Source organism: Branchiostoma belcheri, unplaced genomic scaffold (genome assembly GCF_001625305.1).
Source record: "Branchiostoma belcheri isolate BF01 breed outbred unplaced genomic scaffold, Haploidv18h27 scaffold48, whole genome shotgun sequence".
NCBI lineage: Eukaryota > Metazoa > Chordata > Leptocardii > Amphioxiformes > Branchiostomatidae > Branchiostoma > Branchiostoma belcheri.
In genome coordinates, this window is record NW_017804109.1 from 405,928 (window position 1) to 425,821 (window position 19,894).

Sequence of the window (19,894 nt, forward strand, 5' to 3'; positions counted from 1 at the left end):
TGCCCGCTCTTTCACGGCTATGCTTCCACCCGACCGAGCGCTGTAAGTATAATCGCAGACTTGGCTCGTCTCGCAGTAGTTATAGATAGCGGGCTGGTAAGTGTGCCCTCTGGCTACATTGTGCTTAACTCCTCGCCGTGTCCCGACACACATCCCTGCGGCTATTTAACGGCAGTCTGGGAAGGGTTGTGGCAGGGGGGCCAAGGCACCAGGGGTCAGCGGCCGGCCTTACGTCTGTAGTAAATGACGCCGGGCGGCATTTGGGGCGGCCGCGCCAATCTGTATAAGTCGCAGCGCGTGGTCGGTGTTTGTGAGTTTTTGTTAGCGACAATACCTCAATCGGCGTGACTCACTACGGGAAAATCTCACCCTGCCACCCCTGTCTTGAGGTGGACGTGGTCTCGCCCGAGGGTGACTTCCTAATAAGGCACGGGAGGCAAGCCCAGGGTGGAGGCAGGGGGAGGGCTATTGGGACCAGATGATGTCATGGCGGAAGTAAATATATACAAGGGGTCCTTCAGCGAGGTCACATCATTTCTCTTGTAGGGGAGGCTGCCGCAGCGACCAGCCAGCACGAGGCGACGAACGCAGAGAAGACGGGAATTTAGGAGACGCCCGCGCCGAACTTGGACCTGGGAGCAAAGTCAACAAACTTGCGTAGTCCCGCCGTCTTGGGTAAGAAGAGTCCTCTGGCGAGCGGCGACAGACTCAGCTGACAGACTCACTACTTACCGGGGCGAGTTTTTTTTATACACCTCGGCTTTTGCAGCTGGAATTTCTCGTGTGCAGGGAAGGAGCGGGCCGCAGGTTCACGGATGGAACTACCGGGGAGGCTGTACTGTGTTCTACTCGGGCTGATCGCGCTGGTGTCCCGGGCGATGCCGACTCCCGTGCCGCCGCTGTCCACAGTCAAGCCCACCGTCAGCCCGCAGCAAGGCTTGGTATGTACCGCTAGAACACTACCTTCTGTGTCAGTCGGCGGGGGCCGGCCGCAAAGAATTTCCACCGTGTTTTACATGTAGTTCACATAACCATAGCCCGATTGTAGCAGACTCAATAACAAACGCGGCCGACCCAGACAGCCGGACAAATGCACTAAATCCCGCCACTGCCTGGTGGCAAATTTAATTAGACTCCCCCCTTATACAGACTGAGATATAACCAGAGCGCTGCTGTATTTCAGCGGCCAGCCCTCCCTTTCCCTGGGCAGTGGAAACCCGACGCCTGCCTGGCGAATAATTTCCCTTTAACATGTACACGTTATATCGTCTCCTGTCACCGCGCCGCGCGAGGCCGCCGCTCGGCCAGGCAGCTAGGGCGCGCACGGGACGGACCGGGGTGTGGGTAAACTTGTGTGTGTTTGTGTGCGTGCACGCGCGCGCGCGAGCGTGTGCGTGCGTGCGTACGAGTGTGTTTCTCTCTCTCTGTGAGTATCCGTGTAAATTTGTGTGTGTGTGTGTGTGATGTGTATGTGTGCGTGTAACTGTGCGCGTATATGTGTGTGTGACTGTGTGTGTGTGTGCGTGAGTGTAAGAGTCTATGCGTGCGTGCGTGTGCGTGCGTCTGTGTGTGTCTGTGCGCGCACACGTGTGTGTGCGTACGTGTGTATGTGTTTACATCACCTGTGAGGATCACACGTGTAACTTACGCTTTACAGACACAGAACGCTAGTGATGTATAAGCTTGAAGTTCTAATACAAGTATTGACATTTTGTTATGCCGGGAAGAGACGTCAGCGCACGTCGTTTGCTCAGGCTGTACAGTAGGTTATTTACCTTCCCAGCTGCTACTTTTTTTATGTTTCCACATTTGACCTGGTAAAGCACAACAAGATGTTGGTGACCTAACAAGTTTTGAATTCTCGCATAGTCTAAGCCACTATAAGAACTAGGCTACCAATAAGTAAGACGACAGTTTTGGGACATCAAACGCTGGGAGTTTATTTACACAAAAAAGTTTTAATACGCATGTACCTGCCTGGTGTTACTTATGTAGTTCAAGTTTCGAATTCTTTCCTATTCTACTTCCGAAGAACTTTCCCCCGTGTCTTAAAAGACCACCGTGAAGGAGAATGTCTAAGACCGTCCTGAGACGTACGCCTGATTCCACCTTAATTACCGCGGCAGTGTTACAGAGACGTCGCGTGCCGGCAGGACCCTGCATGTGTGAGATGTAGGGGGGTAGGAACAACCCAGCCTCTACCAGGCTTCGGGAGGCGGCTGGAAAAGAGCGACAGCATTCCAAGGGAGTTTGGTCCTGGAGAGAACAATCTAGGACCAAACTCCCTTGGAATGCTGCCGCTCTTTTTCCATCCGCCTCCCGAAGCCTGGTAGAGGCTAGAAACAACCGGCCCCTGGCCCTGGACCGGGGATCGAACCCACGCCAAGCCCGGGAACCAGGCCAGGACCCAGACCCTCTTATCATTCGGCTAAAAGGTCTAGACCCGTCACCGGATCAGTTGGTAGCGCCTATAAACCCCCAATGTTACACATGTGAGCCTGGGGAGGGTCGGTAATGTACAGGGTAGGCAGAGGTTAGGATACTCTGATACTTTATTCAGTTCCCCATTAGCGGCGTGCATGTAAAACACACCACGGGTCCTCCCGGATTCGCTGTAGCGTAACGTAGCGTAAAATGGCTCATTGGAAAGTGGACGAAGGTGAACTGGGAGTTTTTCTTATTTGCTTTTTTATTTAAATCAACTTTGGTACAGGATTAGTAAGTGGACTGCCGATGGTACACAGCAAGCTGCCACTGTCAGTGTGTGCTTCACATTTGAACTTCTGTCTATCTCTAATGGTAACTATTGCGTCTGGAAGTTTGACGCAAGCCCTACTGTTGTTGGAAGAAAACTTTTTCTGTGTCTAACAGTATGAGAGCCAGGGATCACCTGGGTATTCTTGTGTTTAGTTTGACTCTACGAAATGATGGCCGAATTATACAGACGACAATTTTGTGACTCATAGTCATACATCTGTCCTTTGTGTTGAATTAAAAGGTAAAACTTTGAATACGTACAGGACTGAATGACTGGCGCGGCGCGGTAGTGACATACCGATGGGCGAAAGTGCAGGAAGCCGGGTCGGAAGTGCAGGAATTTCCGGACGGTTTCGCGCCATACCTTATATACCTCACCTGTACGTCACGGATGGGCGGTGCCATTAAGCGTGGGGGGGGTGCTTAAGGTCGGAGTCACAACACAATCTACATTGTAGCCTACATTGTAGCCTATACCAGGCTTCGGGGAGCGACTGGAAAATGTAGAAATTGGCCAAATACTAGTAGACAGACAACATCCCAGGGGAGTTGGTGCACTAAAGAGCACAGACGTTTAGACTACTTTCACAGGCTATGGATGATGATTGTAAGGGTTGATGTTAATTTTTTTCTGGCGGTGCACCCGACAAATACAGGATTCATGATAATTATGCAAGTAAGAATCGTGAAAAAAAAAGATTCAGGATTGATATCGTTGTAAAGGAGGCCTTTAGTCTTTGAAGGATTCCTCCCACAGACTCCAAGGAGATTAAAAAGAGAGGTACCGCTTTTCAGACTTTAATCGCAAGGGTACAGCAAGGTAACGATGGGACATAACTGTTTTCTGAGCTTGTCCTACAGTCCGGAGAAGTAAAAATTTTGCTGGAGCATCAGTGGGGAAGTTCGTGGGAGAGCACGACGGGAACAAAGGCGTGTTTTAAAATAGAGTTATATGTCCTGGCGTGAAATCGCCGTAGCTCACGTGTCTGCTGCGTGAAATCGGCTGCCATACTCGACACTTCCGCACTTCCCAAATATGCCCCGACAAAGCCGGGAGACTGAGACAGTAGCGTTTGTGCAGCTAGCCTTGGATTCCTTCTGTCTCGGCGCGAACAGGAATTAATAGTTTGTGCAGACATACCGGGGTAAAATTCGGGTAAAGCCGCAGCCAGGGTTCCCACTGTGTACAGTGTGTTTAAATGGTTCTCTTCTTCACAAGTTCCGAAGAGAACCACACTTTCTGTCTATGCACAGATAAGACAAACAATGAAATAGGGTAGTGCGCATTCGGATGAAGCCACAGCCAGGGTTCCCACTATGTACAGTGTGTTTTAAATGGTTCTACCAACCAGGTGTTGCCTAAAATGATATCCAAGCAGGTCACTATAGGCTATCATGAAATGTTGTACAGTTGACCTACATCCCAGACATTTAGACTACTGTCACCGGGAAGTCACGGCGTTAACAAAATAATTTATTGAGGAAACACGAACTCTGGGTCGGCTATTGTCCGAGTACAGTCATCGCTAAACGTTCTGGCCAAAGGTATTAGTCAGAAAGGACAATAGCCTGTTTCCTTCCGCTGAAGTCAGTTTAATAATACAACTGGGCGGTATGTCCCCAGTACAGTACCGGTCGCTCTAACCTCCAAGAAGATCTTTTGGTAGCTGCAAAACAGTAAGATATTGGGCAGGCTGCATCCACTTGCCAGGCAGTTATCATTTGCTACGTAAAAATAGAAAGCCAGATAAAAACGTCTTGAAACACTACTCTCCAGCAGAGGTTCGGCTTTTGACTTTAGTATGGAGTTTTAGGCTTTGTATCGGACTTTATTTTTTTTGCACTGTAAACCCAACCAAAGTAAAAAAGATACCAGTGCAAAGCCCGACATAAAAGCCTAAAATTACCCCAAAGTTAAGAGAGAACCCAAACCTCTGCTTGGAGAGTATAGAAACACGCCAAAAATAAGCCAAAACCCAAACGTCTGCTTGGAGCATAGGTCGCGCAGGGTCAGACAGAGAAGTGCGGATGTACAAATGTTATTGTTTCTTCGCCCCCACGCTGACTTCGGCTGTGCCAAGACTCCTGAAGAAGGTCCTTTAAGGCTTCAGACTTCTTAAACAACTTTAAATGTCGTCTTTAAGGTGGTGAAATGGAAAGCTATTTTCGTCTCGCTGGACCAATCGTCGGAGAAGTTGCGGAAAATTCCTTAAAAGTGAAAGCGGTTTCCAACACTTGGCTCTTGTCTTCTTTTGACCCAAAGTCTTAGATATAACAAACCGAACCTGAAATATAACAAACTGAAGACTGCATACACGGAGATTTCCGTTGAGATTTCAGACGGGTTTTGTGACTTGCTAGTTGCAAACATGACCACACACACACACGCACACACATAATATGCACACTCACTCACACAGACACACATACACACACACACACACACACACACCTCTACAGAGAGGGAGAGAGAATACTTTTTTGTCAGACACCCCTAAGTTTCGCTAGGTCGTCTCCTTGTTGTTCTGCCGTGCCGGCACCAGTAATTATTCCGACTGACTGAACCGTCATATCGTCGCCCGAGGCCAGGATCAGTCGTTCCCACTGCCGCGTTCTGCTAATAGCGCGGGTCAGGCCGCTCCAAGTGTGCTTCTTAAACTAATAATACTACCTGCTTAGTAGTAAGACTAAGAAGTCCTTTGTCTTACTACTAAGCAGGTAGTACTGAGTATATAGCCTGTGAAACAGACCGTCTTGGCTCCCGATCTCTACGGCGCTAGTAAAAAGTGTGTCCGCCGCCAAGCCTCCCGTTCACGTTGAAATCTATCTGAGGGGGTGTCTCGGTAAAATTTTCGGAGCCGAGGAGCTAGCCTGTATAGTACCCCTGGCAACAGTCTTGTACCCTGGCTAGAAAAAACTGGAGCCGAAACATGCACTCCAAGGCCGACCGGTAGAGAATGCCCAACAGGCTAAAGCAGGTAGCGGCACTAGTACAAGCCAAACCACGCTGTGTCCGCCTCTATTCACAATCATCGGCATCGCTATGTTTAGAAGGAAGACAAATAGTGCCGACGGCCAAATGACGCACGGAGGTTCACGAGGGGCCAGATAGATCACGAGCACGGCCACAACTCACGGGGAGGCACAGACAATTCAATTTTCTTACCGCCTATAAAACGTTGCCTGGCCTGAGTTGGCCCCGTCTAGGGACCCATTTTAAAGCGGAGGTCCCGTAAATATTCCCGCCAAGTTTGGAGTAGGCCCTTCTCCAACTGTTACAAGAGTCGTTCTCAAGTGGACCAGTCACGTCCGAATAAAAACAAACATCGCGTAGTAATAATAGAACGGAGTGTGTCTGCTTCGCAAGTCGAGTTGAAGTAGACTAGCAGAGTCATTGACATGTACGTCAAAATGTTTTAATTCAAGTAGAGGAAAACTCATTTTATACAGAAGCAAAAAATCCTATTTTTAATTTGTATTTACAAAAATCATTTCATCAATGCTCTTTATGGCGCTTTTATACAGTATTATTGATTCTATATATCGTCTGACTTCTCTGAGGATTGTATTTAACTGTGTTACTTATGCAATTGTTACTTTTTAATCCTGTGCAAGTAAAAGAAAAAGATCGTGGCTTAACTTTAATACTTCAACTGACAGCGTGATATTCGTAGGTCCCTAGCATAACTTTCCAAGTGACAATGTTCCTATACTGACTGACAGGGAGAGTGTAAGTGTTGAAAAGTGAGTGAGAGGAGCGTGTTGCCCCGCACGTGGAGAGTCCGGGTTGTTGTTGATTCAGGGTTGTCTGTCAGGACTTGGCACGGGCGCCGCGCCGCGCAGGGAGTTTCCACTCCTGGCCTTGGCAGCCACGGAGACGTACTGTACTTAGTCCTCAAGTGTCGTCTGCGACGGGAAAAAAGTACAGGGAGATACCACTTGCTATGTACGGAGGGGGAATAGCTTGTCTAACGTTTTCGTCATTTCGTGGTAGACGAGGGTCGGCTTGATTGTTAACTTTGGACATTGTCGGACTCAAGGAAGGATAGTGTTAAGGAACAAAACTCTAGGAGATCCCAATAGACAAGTAAACAAACAGTATATGACACTGAGACAAAGACAGATTATCTTAATCATGATTTCCAATTGAGTCTGTGGGTTAGATTTTAGTTTAGAATATGTTGTTTAATTTCTAACTGATTAAAAATTATGTATCTCTATGGAATGTTTTAACCTCCTTCCTTTGTGTCTGTGCGTATATATGTCGTAGTTAAAGAAATGCAGAACAGAAAGAAAAATTGTTTGATTAATCTCTTTTACGTGAATAGTGAGCGTTGACAAGTTTTCAATTAATGTTACCCCCACGACGTTTGAAATGACAACTACCTGACCAAAGAAAGGACCTCCTGGTTTTCCCGTTCTTGACCTGTACTAAGGACGGTGCACAAAAGGGAACAATGGCACAGGACAGACGGCACTGTCCGGCGATGCAGGGGGTACGAGTTAGGGGGGCAGGAGGGAGCATAGGTCAAGCTCCACCGTCAAAGGGCGGTGTTGTGGCGGGAAATGGCCGTGTGAGGGCCCCGCAGCGAGTTGTAATTTTCCCGCCTTGCGGGGGACATGCGGAGCGGGGAGGGGGGCAGTCGGACAAAGGTGGATTTTCCACGGTCGTTACCGACGGGAGAATGGCAGGCACATTTGTATCCTGAGGTGTCGTTTTTATTTCTGATCGCGAAAGAAGCGCCGGGGAGGTAAGGAGTTAGTTGGGAGATTTAAAGTCTTCTAGATCATAGAATTGTCAGTTTTGTGGCTTTGACTAGCTCTCCAGATCCATTTTAAATAGACTTCAAGGTAGACATGTAAAAAAACTCCATTGATTACGAGTATATATTATGAGACCCTACTGGAAAGTAGGTCTCCCCAAATAGGCTGAGCCTTCATCAGGACCGACAAAGTGCCTTACGCCTGCCAAACTCATTTGAATAAAAGAAAGGCACTATATGCTACTATTTGCCGCCGTGTTACTGTTAACTCAAGGAAGACATGGTTACTTGTATGGAAGCTAGGGGAGTTTATTTATCAAGTATCCAAGGTACTTTAAATCCATTACACAGTTTTGTGGTTCTGCTGTCAGCAGCCCTCTCTGTAAGTTTATCCCAGATGTAATCTGTTATTGTTGTCTCACTTCCTCTGTATGCTGTAGTCCTGAAGTCTTGGCTTCCCTGACACGCCTGTTATCAACACGGAGTAAGACGTTGCTGACACACCACCGTCACCTGGTGGGCTGTGGCCAGGGCTCTGCACTGCTGCTATCAACACTACCCCGCCCAGTCATGGTTCTTGTCAGCGCTAAATCGTCCCGTTTCCCCTTCCCCTTGCGTAAGACAGATCCCTTAAGGGTCCTTACAACTTACAAGTCTTGTGATTAAGACATGTAGGTGTTTTTTTTTCCGTGGCCCTGACAGTTCCTGGACACAGTTTGTCATCTGTATGTCTCACGTCACTGATAACTCATACCTGTAGGCGTTGGTCGGAATGATGTAGTTTTTCTGCTTCCGTCTCATGATGAGTTCTTCACTTGTACACTGCAACAGGTGTCTGTCCTCAGCGGTAAATGCTCCAAAGTCTTGGAGCGTTCTTCACATGGTTACCACTAACAGTCTACAGAATGATGAAAGATGAAACATTGCTCTTGATGCTGTGAAACACAAAGGGGCGAGTAGTACAGTCTCCTGGCTCCCGGGATTCAAACCCGGGCCGCCAGCTCAAGAACCCAACGCACCAACCGTAAGGCCAAAAGGTCTGGACCCGTTAGACTGGCTAGTTGGTGGCGCTTGACCACCACTATTGCAGTTGTCGTTTCTTCTGCTGCTTTTCCTATCTTCATTTTGTATAACACCTGTGATTTCTCTGACAACCGAACTGCACATAGCCCTAATCTCTAACCAGATCCAAGGGTGGCAAAAGACCGTATCAAACTGGCCAGGCAGTACGTACCCATTGGCCAGAGAGGGTCCAATACGCCACCCCACTGTCTTTTGCCACCCTAGGATCTGCTGGGAGATTAGCATAGCCCAGCCTCATGCCCACCTGGTCCCCCGTCAGCCAAGGGCCCTGGACTAGTGTTGTCATCGTGTTCTGTGATGCCGCTACCTTTGAGGTTCCCTCCGACGCTTACTCTTTCCTTTCCCACGCTGTTAAACGGTAGCCGTGCAGGAGACGTTTCACAGAACCCCGAGTTAGTAAGTGCCGCACTTCACAACACGTCAACATCTGCGTTCCTCACACATGATCCGTACAATGTTGTGATGTTGTCGTTAATTGTTCTGCACTCTGTTGTAGATGACTGTCTTGTTTGTTTTTCCCCACTTCCCTATCGTCATCTTGACTGTTCCGTCGGCCATGACACAAAATCACGCTTGCCTTTTAGGGTGACATAACCCTGACCGTCCTCTGCCAAAAGCGGCGTCATTGATATTTTCTCGTCAATATCACCGTATGCCGTTTCTCACTTTTGTTGTTGCCAACAGTTCCTGACAATCCTACCCCCCACATCGACTGTGTACGTACAGTTGACCGCCTGTACTTCTGGATGTTTTTTACCACTATGTTGTTTTCCTGGCAATCCTACCCCCCACATCGACTGTATAGTTTTACGCACAGTTGGCCTTGGCACTAGAGCTTTGTTACTTTGTACTTCTGGATGTTTTTTTACCACTATGTTGTTTTCCTGGCATTTCTACCCCACACGTCGACTGTGACGTTGGCCTTGGAGCCAGAACTTTGTTACTCTGTACTTCTGGATGTTTTTGACCATTTTGTTGTTTTCCGGGCAATCCTACCCCCCACGTCGACTGTACAGTTGGCCTTGGAGCCAGAACTTTGTTACCGTTTGAACTTGACACAACCTTGACCCGACGTGCGTTGCCAAACGCGTAGCCACGCCTTGACGTGGTTTCGTCCAAATGGTGTTAGTTGTGTATACTATTTGTACTACTATACTTCTTAGTTGTCAAGTTGTTGTTACTTGTTGTTACTTGTTGGTTTTCTCACACCCCTCTGGTCAAGTCGACAGTACAGCTTAGCCTCAACCAGACTCCATAGTTTGCTCCAAAATAGGGGCAATTGAGCAAATTGACTGAATGCTAGTAGCAGTCAGAGGAGTTAGCTCAGCCGGCAAGAGAAGTACTTTTTGCAACATCAGGATTTCTCGTCGTTGGATGGCTTTAAAGTTAATAAGACTGTAAAAGACCATCGTCTGTCCGTTAATATAGGACATAGATATATTGTAGGAAAGAGGTCACGTATAGACAAACACAAACAAAAGCGCACCATGTCCATGTTTGCCTTCACATATGTGTTATCGGCACAAACCGCCCTCCGTATACGTCATGTGGATACCTCTCATGGCCGTAACACGGGTTCAGCGCACACAAACATGACAACCTTCTGACACGGCGAGATAGCTGCGCTACACACGGCACGTCCGTAGACTTAGAGCTACTTTAGGTGCTTTATTTCCTCCATTAGCAAGCATACAAGTACAGACAGACTTTCCTCACTTCGCTCAGGTGAAAATGAGTATTGTATTGTCCCCTGTGTTGGTTTCGGCATTAATATAAGTTGAAAAAACTTGAGTGTGCCGTCACCACGTCTTGTGATTACATGTTGGAATATGAAAAAAACAGACAAGAATGTAGCTAGTCCTCCTGGTGAACAGACAAACATCATACAAACTACATAAAAACTAAACATTGTCTACATCTAACTTAACACATAACTTTACGTTTTAAAAGTAACATCACATGTGCCCTATCAACTCCTGCCTACTCTTACATGTAGTTGCTGTTTGTACTTTATGTGGCAGGCTATTTCATACTGCTAAGGATCTATATATGAAAGTCTTCTTAAGAGCGTTTGTTTTTGGTTTCATCAAAATGTACGTTCGTCTACTGTTTAGCTACTCTTGTCAACGTTTAGTGTCTGTTTGGGGCCGAAGTTTAGATATTTGTCAACACTTTCGTAACTCCATTGACCATAAGTGTCTAGCTACTAGTCATCTCTTAGCAGAGCAAGGCAGTATCCATTGACCAGAGGGGTGACCATTAGCCACCGAAGTGGATACTGCCTTGCTATCGTATGATCTGGTTGGATATTACCTAATAGCCACACTTGTCAACGTTCAGTATAACAACGTTTAGTGCCTGTGGGGCCGAAGTTTAGATATTTGTCAACACTTCTGTAATGTAGTTCTACAGACCATGACACGCCAACATCACGGATCACCGCCAGTGGACGTAATGTTAGTAAATAATGGCACCTCTCCTTTTTACTACCGCAACAACATCCTCATAACTGAGCGCCAATGTTGTCAACTTCCAGCGCCTCTGGGACTGAATTCTAAATATTTCTGTTATTTTACCATTTCCGTTTCTAAATTGTGACGCATTAACAAGTCTTACGTCCATTGATGTAGTTGTCACAATGTTTTAGTTGTTACACTGTCATAAAACCACAACATCCTCATAGCCCTGGGCACTAATGTTTAACAACTTTCATCGGTGACTATTATAACTTTTACCACTTCCGTTAGGTAGCTCACCACGACATGACACATTAAGAAGTTCAACGCCCGCTGATATACATCACTGACGATGTTATCAAATAAGTTACCTCTCCCTTTCTGTAATACGGTATATAACCACATCCTTCCGCCTTCCTTGTTGTGAAATTTTGTGTACGTTTCTTTACCGCATCCCTTGCGTAATGCCAGTGTTAATGTTGTTCTCAATCATGATACAAAAATAGCCACAATTTCATCAATGACGTAGATTCATCGGAAATTGATTAATTGATAAGTATGTGGCAAAGTTAGGTCATTGCCCTCTCTTCATCGTACTTGATGACTAGAAGAGTGCAGTGTTACTTGTTCGTGACTTTGCGGCCATAGTTAGGTATTTTGCTTGAGATTTCTTGTATGTACATGTAAGTTGATGCTGATTTTCTTAATAGAAAACTTGTAAAACTGTTAATAAACTGCATTGGGTTGTTATGTATTCTACATAGCGAAAGAAGTGACATTAGTTGGACCCCTAGCGGCTTGTTCTGGAACTGCAGGTAAATAGCTCTTTTGCTCAGGACGAAGTGACATTATTTGGACCCCCTAGCGGCTTGCCTTTACTGCACTAGCCGTCAGGTACAGACAGTCTCGCTGTAAGGCCCTTAGCTTGTCTCCGGGTAGGTCGCGCACATCCGGCCCGATTTAGCCCGGCATGTCTAAATGTAGTCAACTCGCAGCCAGGCCGATAGACCAGATAACGTCGGACCAGCTTCGGTTTGCACGCGCACACACTTCAACAAACTACTGACCATTACACTGCCGTACACTTGTAGTACATGTACACTAATTTATAAACGCAAGATAGGCACTGTTACTCTTTGTGATGCATATAGAAATCCATAGAATTATAAATGTAAACCGTAAATAAGCATTATTGAAGATACCTAGAGAAGAATAAAGCAACATGCTTAAAGTTGTCTTCTTAATTAACGATATTTATAAAGTCAGCTCTTAATTAACTTACAATTAGTGTTTCTAACGTATCGTGTGTCTGTTTGAAGTTTGTTTATTTTGATCCGGGTTAGCGGCTCATCTTCGCTGCACCATCTTAATTATCGGTAGACGGAAATATTTAAGGAAGAACCCAAACATGGATCCCAGTACTAGATCGCGGCCACATAACCTGTGCGTTTATTTCCTTTGATCTTATTACTCGTAGGGTTTTCATTTTCTTTTTTTTTGACGATTTTATTCTTCAAAGCCCTTAAGTCATATACATATCATACATGAACATACAATGTAACTGAAGATCAGACATAAGTTTGACACAAGTTCAGAAAAATTAGGAATACATCATCTTTCCTTTACTTTTCCTTTACTTTTACTCGTAGGGTTTTCAGCGATAAAAATTCACGACAACAGAATATTGTAAGATATATTCACAACTGTCCCAAGACACGTGTCGTACGTCTTCCTGTCGTACGGCGATTGTGCAAATGAGTGTCACTATGTACCTTTACGGACAAACGTAAAGGTAGCTTACAAGTAATATTTTAAATATTACTTAAAGCGTGCCAAAACGGAACCTTTAAGCATACTTCAAGGGTGCTCGGAGGGCAGACTTTATGCAGCGACCGGTTCCTCGTAATTTCCAAGCAGATTCCTTTCGGTGGCAAGACAGTATCCATTAGCCAGAGAGGGTCGGCAGCCACCGACGGTGGGGGTACCGACAAAAAAGGGGGAATATATAAAAAGCTACCGATCATTCCCCCACAACCTCTGCATGGAGAGTAGGTTCATCGGTAGTGACAAAACAAACATCATATCTCCCCCCAGTTGGACATGGTCAACCCTGGTGCACGAAAGGACAGTCGGTCACAGGCCTGCGTGTCGTGTCGGCCAAGCGCCTATGGGGGTCGTGTAAATACTAGCAATTGGCTAAGACATAATTCTACCAAAACGTTAAGAGGGTGAGTAAATAGTAGCAATTGGCTATGACATAATTCAAGGGAAACAGAAAGCCGAGAAGTGTGGAGAGAACTGGTGTTCAGATCTTCTGCGGTGCCCCAACGGTCGGATAATTAGACTAAGGGATAGACGATGAGATATTTCTACAGCGGCCTAGGAGAGGCCAGTCGGTTATATATATTAGTAACTAACTCCATGTGCAGATAAAAGTTTTAAAAAAATTAAAGTCCTCCACGCAACCATTAGTATAGTCGCATATGGCGGCGCCCATCGCCGTTTCTGTAGCCCTTGGGCCACACATCACTGCAATCACTACAGCAGGGGTCTAGTCCACTGGTAGTGGTGTGTGTTTAACTCCCACGCTCTTTCTCAAATGCTGAGTGCTAAGCAGAGAAACCAGTATGTTTTTAAGTCTTTGGTATGGATCAAACTCACTGCCTACCGAATGCAAGTCGCACACTCTACCCACTTAGCCATTGCACCGGTTACTCACCGTAATTTGCCCAATTTCTACTGTCTATCCCACCGTAATTATAGGAGTCTAGTGGATACAATACTCATCCATCATCCAGTTAAATTGTGGTTGAAGATGACTAAACGGTGGATCAGGGAATAATTTCCGGAATGGGCGACAGACAGGACTCACACCTGGTCAGAAACCAACCTCTGTCTGCCACTATTTAGTCATCTAACCAAAGTACAGACTGGTTTTAATATTCCACTGTCTCGAGAAAAGTCGTCAAAACCAACAAGCTATAATTTAGTGTCGAAAATTAGACTAGATTAGTCATATGCTATACTGCTATCCATTTTCAGTCCCTCTATTTTCGTGTTACATGCACTTGCACTTAGCCTCCGGACAAGACCTTGCAAGAAAACTTTTTAATTTTGATAATATCACAAAGTAGCGGGAAATGCTGCTTGGATGCCCCCAAAATCAAAGTAAGTTTCTTTGACTGACTAGGAATGTCAACATGAACATCTCACAGACAAACCTAAGCAGCGTTGCCTGTGGCGGTCGTCCACAATAACGGCACAAATGTACTTTTCCTTGCCATTTGGCGCCCGTATAATGTATATAACTCAGGCACTTTACACAGCTTTACTGCCACTTGGCTGAACAGGCGTCCTATCTCGTCCTGCCATCAGGTCCTTGGCGTCGGCCCTGTCCCGCGGCTACGGCCCTTTCCGAACCGAGCACGCTAATCTTCCGGTCCCCGCGCCGACTATCGGCCCGCCGTGGCTATCCTTAGACTTAGGCCACACCAATTTAACTTGTTGGTTCACGGATTCGCCAGCTTCATTTTTTTTTCTGATTTACAAAAAAAAAAGCCTCAAAAATGCTCATATTCTGGCCCCAACAATTAAAGGAAGCCCATTCTCTTCAGAGTCGTTACAGTTTTTCCATCTATCAATGCAGTTTGCAGTTTGAAATTCACTGCTTGAATTACAAACCAGCCTGGTATGTTGACCTCATGGCTTCTATCATAGCATTTGGGGCTATCATAAGATGTCTAGATCTGTTTTTATTTTTTTTTCGCCCTGTCGCTTCATGTTTGTTTTTTTTTTTTCTGAAAAAATCCGAGAACCAACAAGTCAAATTGGTGTGGCCTTAGACTCATGTTACAGCCTCGGGACTTGAGTGGGATGATCGGCCCATCCGGAGTGACGCGTCGCGGCCCTTATCTCTGATATATGGCCGTCTTTCTAGTCGGGTCGCTGCCCCCGTGTGCATCAGCGTGCCTGCCAACGGCTAGAGAACTACAACTCGTCTTAAACAGCCAGCTATTTACAGATTTAGGTTTTCTTTCCAGAGCTTATAAAACGCTCTCCAATGAGCTCTTCTGTCTACCCTGCTGTCTTTACTGGCGCTCAGCTCGGTTGATGGCTGAAGCATAAACTCTTTGAAAGGTATTATGGAAGGACTACGTCGTACCTAAAAATAGCGAGTAGGAGAGAGCTTCTTAAATAGGGGTTGCGGACTTGAGGCCAAGAAAAATGAATCGGCAAAAGAAGCTGGGGCTTTTCCTTTTATGCATTGGTTCTAGGGACGAACCTGGAACAACAGGGTGGGCATGGGAGCTTGCCATGTGGTAAAAAAGAGAGTTATATGATATTTTAAATCCTCGCCCACCCGCCTCCCGCTACTCTCCAAGCAGAGGTTCGGGTTTAACCCAAACCTCTGCTTGGAGAGTACCACCCGCCGAAGACACGTACTTTCCTAGCTTCAAAGTTTGTCTCAGTTCAAATGCATCACTCACTGCATGCAACAATTCAAAGAGAAAGTTCAGGAACGATTCTGGTAGAGGAAAACGAAGCTGAAAACAACAGCTATGACCTTGATCTCCACAACACGTCAACTTTAAACTGTTGACACAAACGCGGAAGTAGGGAGCCTGGCCAGCAGGTATCATCAGGAGGGCGGGCCCACGGTGTAAGGGTTGTGTCAATGTTAACAGTTATGTTTGTGTCTCACGGTCAGGAGTAAGGGCGGTCTCAAGTGATGTAAGAGCGAACAAGGAAAACAACAGTCTGTGGCGCCTTTCCAGATCTGGAACCGTTGATAGAAGAATACAATAAGAGCGGATCGCCCACCAGATGTTGGAATCAATTGTAATCCCATTTATAACAAAACATCAACAATGTTTTTTTATTTATTTTTTTTATTTAATTCGATTGCGACGATACAATACCCTGGCCACCCAGGCAGCATAGCTGATTTCGGGCGCCAAACAATACAAAGATTAAACATACACAATAACATACTAATACAGTAAACTAACAAGTAAAGATTAAGCTAAAATCAATCAGTTATCAATATAAAATACAACCAAGCATAATAAAGTACTCAATCAAGATAATAATAGCAATTAATGTTTTGGAGGTCAGAGGTCAAGGCCAATTGGATATAATACAGTATGTGAGGAAATATATACATGTATAACGTAAGATTGTAAAAGGTTAACTTATGTGGTACCACGGGAAGGGCCATCTAAACGTTTTGTGGTGGAAATAATTATGTTTTTTTATGCCTGAAAACGTTTCCTTGTTTAATCCAAAGCTTCAAACACAGAAGCATTTCCACATGGAACAATCTACCATTAGATGTACAACATTCACGAACAAAAGACAGTTTTCCGTGTAATGTTGTCGCTTTTATATGATTGTTATGTGTTTTATAGAATCCAGGAAGTTTAGTTGCTTTTGCAATTAATGGATATTCCAATAAAGTAGCAAGTATCTAAGAACCTTCCTGGTGATGCTCTCTAACATGCCGTCTCTCCCCTGCAGAAATACCTGCAGAAGTTCGGCTACCTGTCGACAGGCACGTCCCAGGCCGGCGGGCTCCAGGCACAGGGAAACCTCAACAAGGCCATCCGGCAGTTCCAGCGATTCGCACACATCAACATTACAGGTAAGCCTGGGCAATCTTTGATTCGATTTATTCTCATCAGAACACTTCAGACACGCCAGCCTTAGGCCCGGTTTAACCCGTTCATTTGGAGTCAGGAAGCCGGGAGGCTCCCTTGTCAGTCGTCCCTGACTCATGTTCGCGCCAGCTCACCTGGAATGACCCCGCGTGACCCGTCCTTCCAGGTGAGTGGAGAAAGTGAAAGTGGTTTCCCCTGCCGTCAGACAGGTAATCGCCTTTACCTGACAATTAGTACCTGTCACACACCTGGCCACTCAGGTGGAACATACCTGCGTAATCATCCGTCATACAGACCCAGTCAGGTGAGAGATGTCGCTATTGTTGGCGGGTGCACGCACAGGTCATGCGGCAAGGGACGCATTCTGGGCTGGGTTAGAAATCCTGCGTAAGTCTGAGAAACCCTACGGATAACTTAATGCATACGTACTATTATACTCGTATTGCTAAGTTTCTATTTCTTTTCAAGATGAAGAATAAAACGTATCTCTTTAGACCCTAAGTAAAACCAATTCAAATCTCGTCCAGGTTTTACTTTGAAAATGAATCCGTGTAAAATTATATAGACATCATCAAAGAACGTTCAATGCGAGTTGGGCTATAAGGATCGAAAACCATGGGTATCTTGTCTGTTGAAATGATGGCAATGTCACAAAACGCTTCCCTGTACCACTGTGCTTTAGTTGTATATAAAGGATGAAAAAGTATTCTTTTCTGGTCTATTAAAATGCTGACAATGTCACAAAGCGCTTCCTCAGCCTAGCCTGTCCCAATGAGACACAGTGGGAACATGTCATGTTAAGCGGGTGCACAGATGGGCATTCCCGTGAAGCTGACTCACGGACCCCGCTTGTCTGTCCCCTGAAGACCTGCGCGGCTGTTTCCGGTCCCTCGGCTGTATGGTCACATGGAAAGTTACGTCTGTACCGAGGCATGCGGTACAAACTGCATCTGCAGCACTTTTACACTAACCAAAGCCGTAAGTCTAAACCCATTAGGGTTGCCTCAGAAATACTCAGGCTGCGGACCACAACTCCCCGTTCACTTAAGTTCAGTTTTCAGTTAATGTTGTGTGCGTTATGTTATTTTTTTTTATTAAGACTCACACCTTTTGTTATGTTGGTTTTACTTTCATGTATATTTGTTTTGTTCTGTTTTGTACATTTGTTTCATTGTAATTTTGCGACTCCAGGAAGAATAGATTTCATGTAAATCTAATGGAGATCGAATAAACAAACAAACAAACAAACAAACAAACAAACAAACTGTTTCTTAGCTAAAACCTGCAAAGAGATACATGGGTCTGCTGAAGGCTGGGAGTGACAAGATGTCCTCGTTTGATGAAATAGACATCTTGCAATACGCGTACGAACGGGCTGTTATAAAAAAATACATTCACAATTTGACCTTATGTACATTCTGTATCTGTATCTGTATAGCCGGTATAACCGCCCTTCGGCGTAACATACCAGCTTCTGTATCTGTATAGCCGGTATAACCGCCCTTCGGCATAACACACCAGCTTCTGTATTTGTATAGCCGGTATAACCGCCCTTCGGCGTAACACACCAGCTTCTGTATCTGTATAGCCGGTATAACCGCCCTTCGGCGTAACATACCAGCTTCGCAGGCACGCGGCACGGTGGCAGCTAGCTATATCACACCGAACGACTTGTTACTCTCAATCTTTGCACATTTAATTGCAGGAGTCATGCATTCCCAACTGGATAGATTTTAAAAGTTACAGTTGCTTAGGTAGCTCTTCCTTTGGTATCTTCTGTAATACATGTAATACATAGATCATGGGAATTGCACATGTGAAGTTAGTACTGCTCCGCCCACCGGAGGAGTCTGTTACCATGATCTAACCATTATATGTTTAACCTTCCACATAAAGAAAGGCTGAGCTGTCAAATTGACCCACTGGTCTACCTGTGTGCTCTGCAACGTCAGCCATCGCCCATGTCCAAACGGTTGCCATGGTTACGTCTATGTACAGCAGCAGATTGCTGACATCACATTTCACACTTTGCCGTAATTATGTCATCCCGTGACCTGGTAACCGTGATAGAGGACCGGGCATGGGAACATGGGGACCGCTTCCGTTAGTTACATACTGTAGGGAGTTATGCCATGACTCATGTCAGAAACCAGTTTTAGGAAGCATCGGTCACGGTAGTTTTTGGAGAATCAGACACTTTCAATGTGTTCCGAAAGACTGGAACGAAACCAAAAATTCCCCCCATCTTCCTAAACGAAATAGCGCTCCTGGCGGCCTCCCGCCCCAAAGGTTGGGTCATTAACCTCCGGCCGAGAGCTTGTGTAAACACAGGCTAACCGTGTTATAATATGTAATATATCAGAATACAAATCCTTCCAATTCTAACCTCAGATTGTTTTCAAAACGTCTATCAGTGTCAACATGGCATTGACGGCAATGATGGTCGCTACTTTCCTCTTCTCTCCAAGCAGAGGTTGATGGGGGAAGATCGTTACCTTGTTTATATATGACCCGTTTTTTTGTCGCTGTCCCCACTTTGGGTTGCGCATGGACCCTCTCTGCCCAATGATTACTGCCTGGCCAAATTGATAGGTTTTCCCACCGTAGGATCTGCTTGGAGATTAACTTTCCCCGTCCCTCACCATTTACGTGATGTCGGTATGTTGGGTATGTGTCTGGGAGGTTCAGTTTCCGCGGATCCTGTCCCCGCGATCCTCCGTAACTCCGACGGGATCACGGAAGCGCCAAATATACCTCGCTAAGCCGCGCGGACTAGTCACCGTGCCAGACCATGCACCCGTGTCACTCAAACGGCGGTGGGGTCTGGCACACGGGGGATGAATGGATGAATGAAAAACCTTTATTGTCACAATATAGAAAAAGTGGGGTCATTCGGCTTCCACTGTCTCGGGAAAAGAAGTCCAACCAAGAACCTACTGTAGAACGTCCTTGGTCCAACCCAATAAGTCAGAATCTAGTGTTTAGTAGTTAGAGCAGTCACATATAAATTGTTATACATTGTCTAAACTTTCCTATTGTACATCTTTGCCCTTACAAACTAAGTACAGGTCAGGTATATGTACAGTAAGAGTGATGCAGGTCTGGTATCTTACTACATCTATAGCATACTAATATGTACAGGTTCAACATCTTGATTCTTAAAACAGTTGTAAGTGTA

At 45.7% G+C, this 19,894-nt stretch overlaps 1 protein-coding gene across 1 annotated transcript in view; it reads left to right on the forward strand.

The window, feature by feature from the left end:
- The first annotated feature begins 426 nt into the window (after window positions 1–426).
- LOC109479373 (matrix metalloproteinase-14-like) overlaps window positions 427–19,894 on the forward strand; it is a 38,177-nt gene continuing 18,709 nt past the window's right edge. Inside the window, exons 1-2 of the mRNA XM_019781331.1 lie at window positions 427–941; window positions 16,577–16,700. Of these exons, the coding sequence (XP_019636890.1) occupies window positions 816–941; window positions 16,577–16,700 (250 nt within the window). The 5' untranslated portion in view covers window positions 427–815. The remainder of the gene's footprint in view (window positions 942–16,576; window positions 16,701–19,894) is intronic.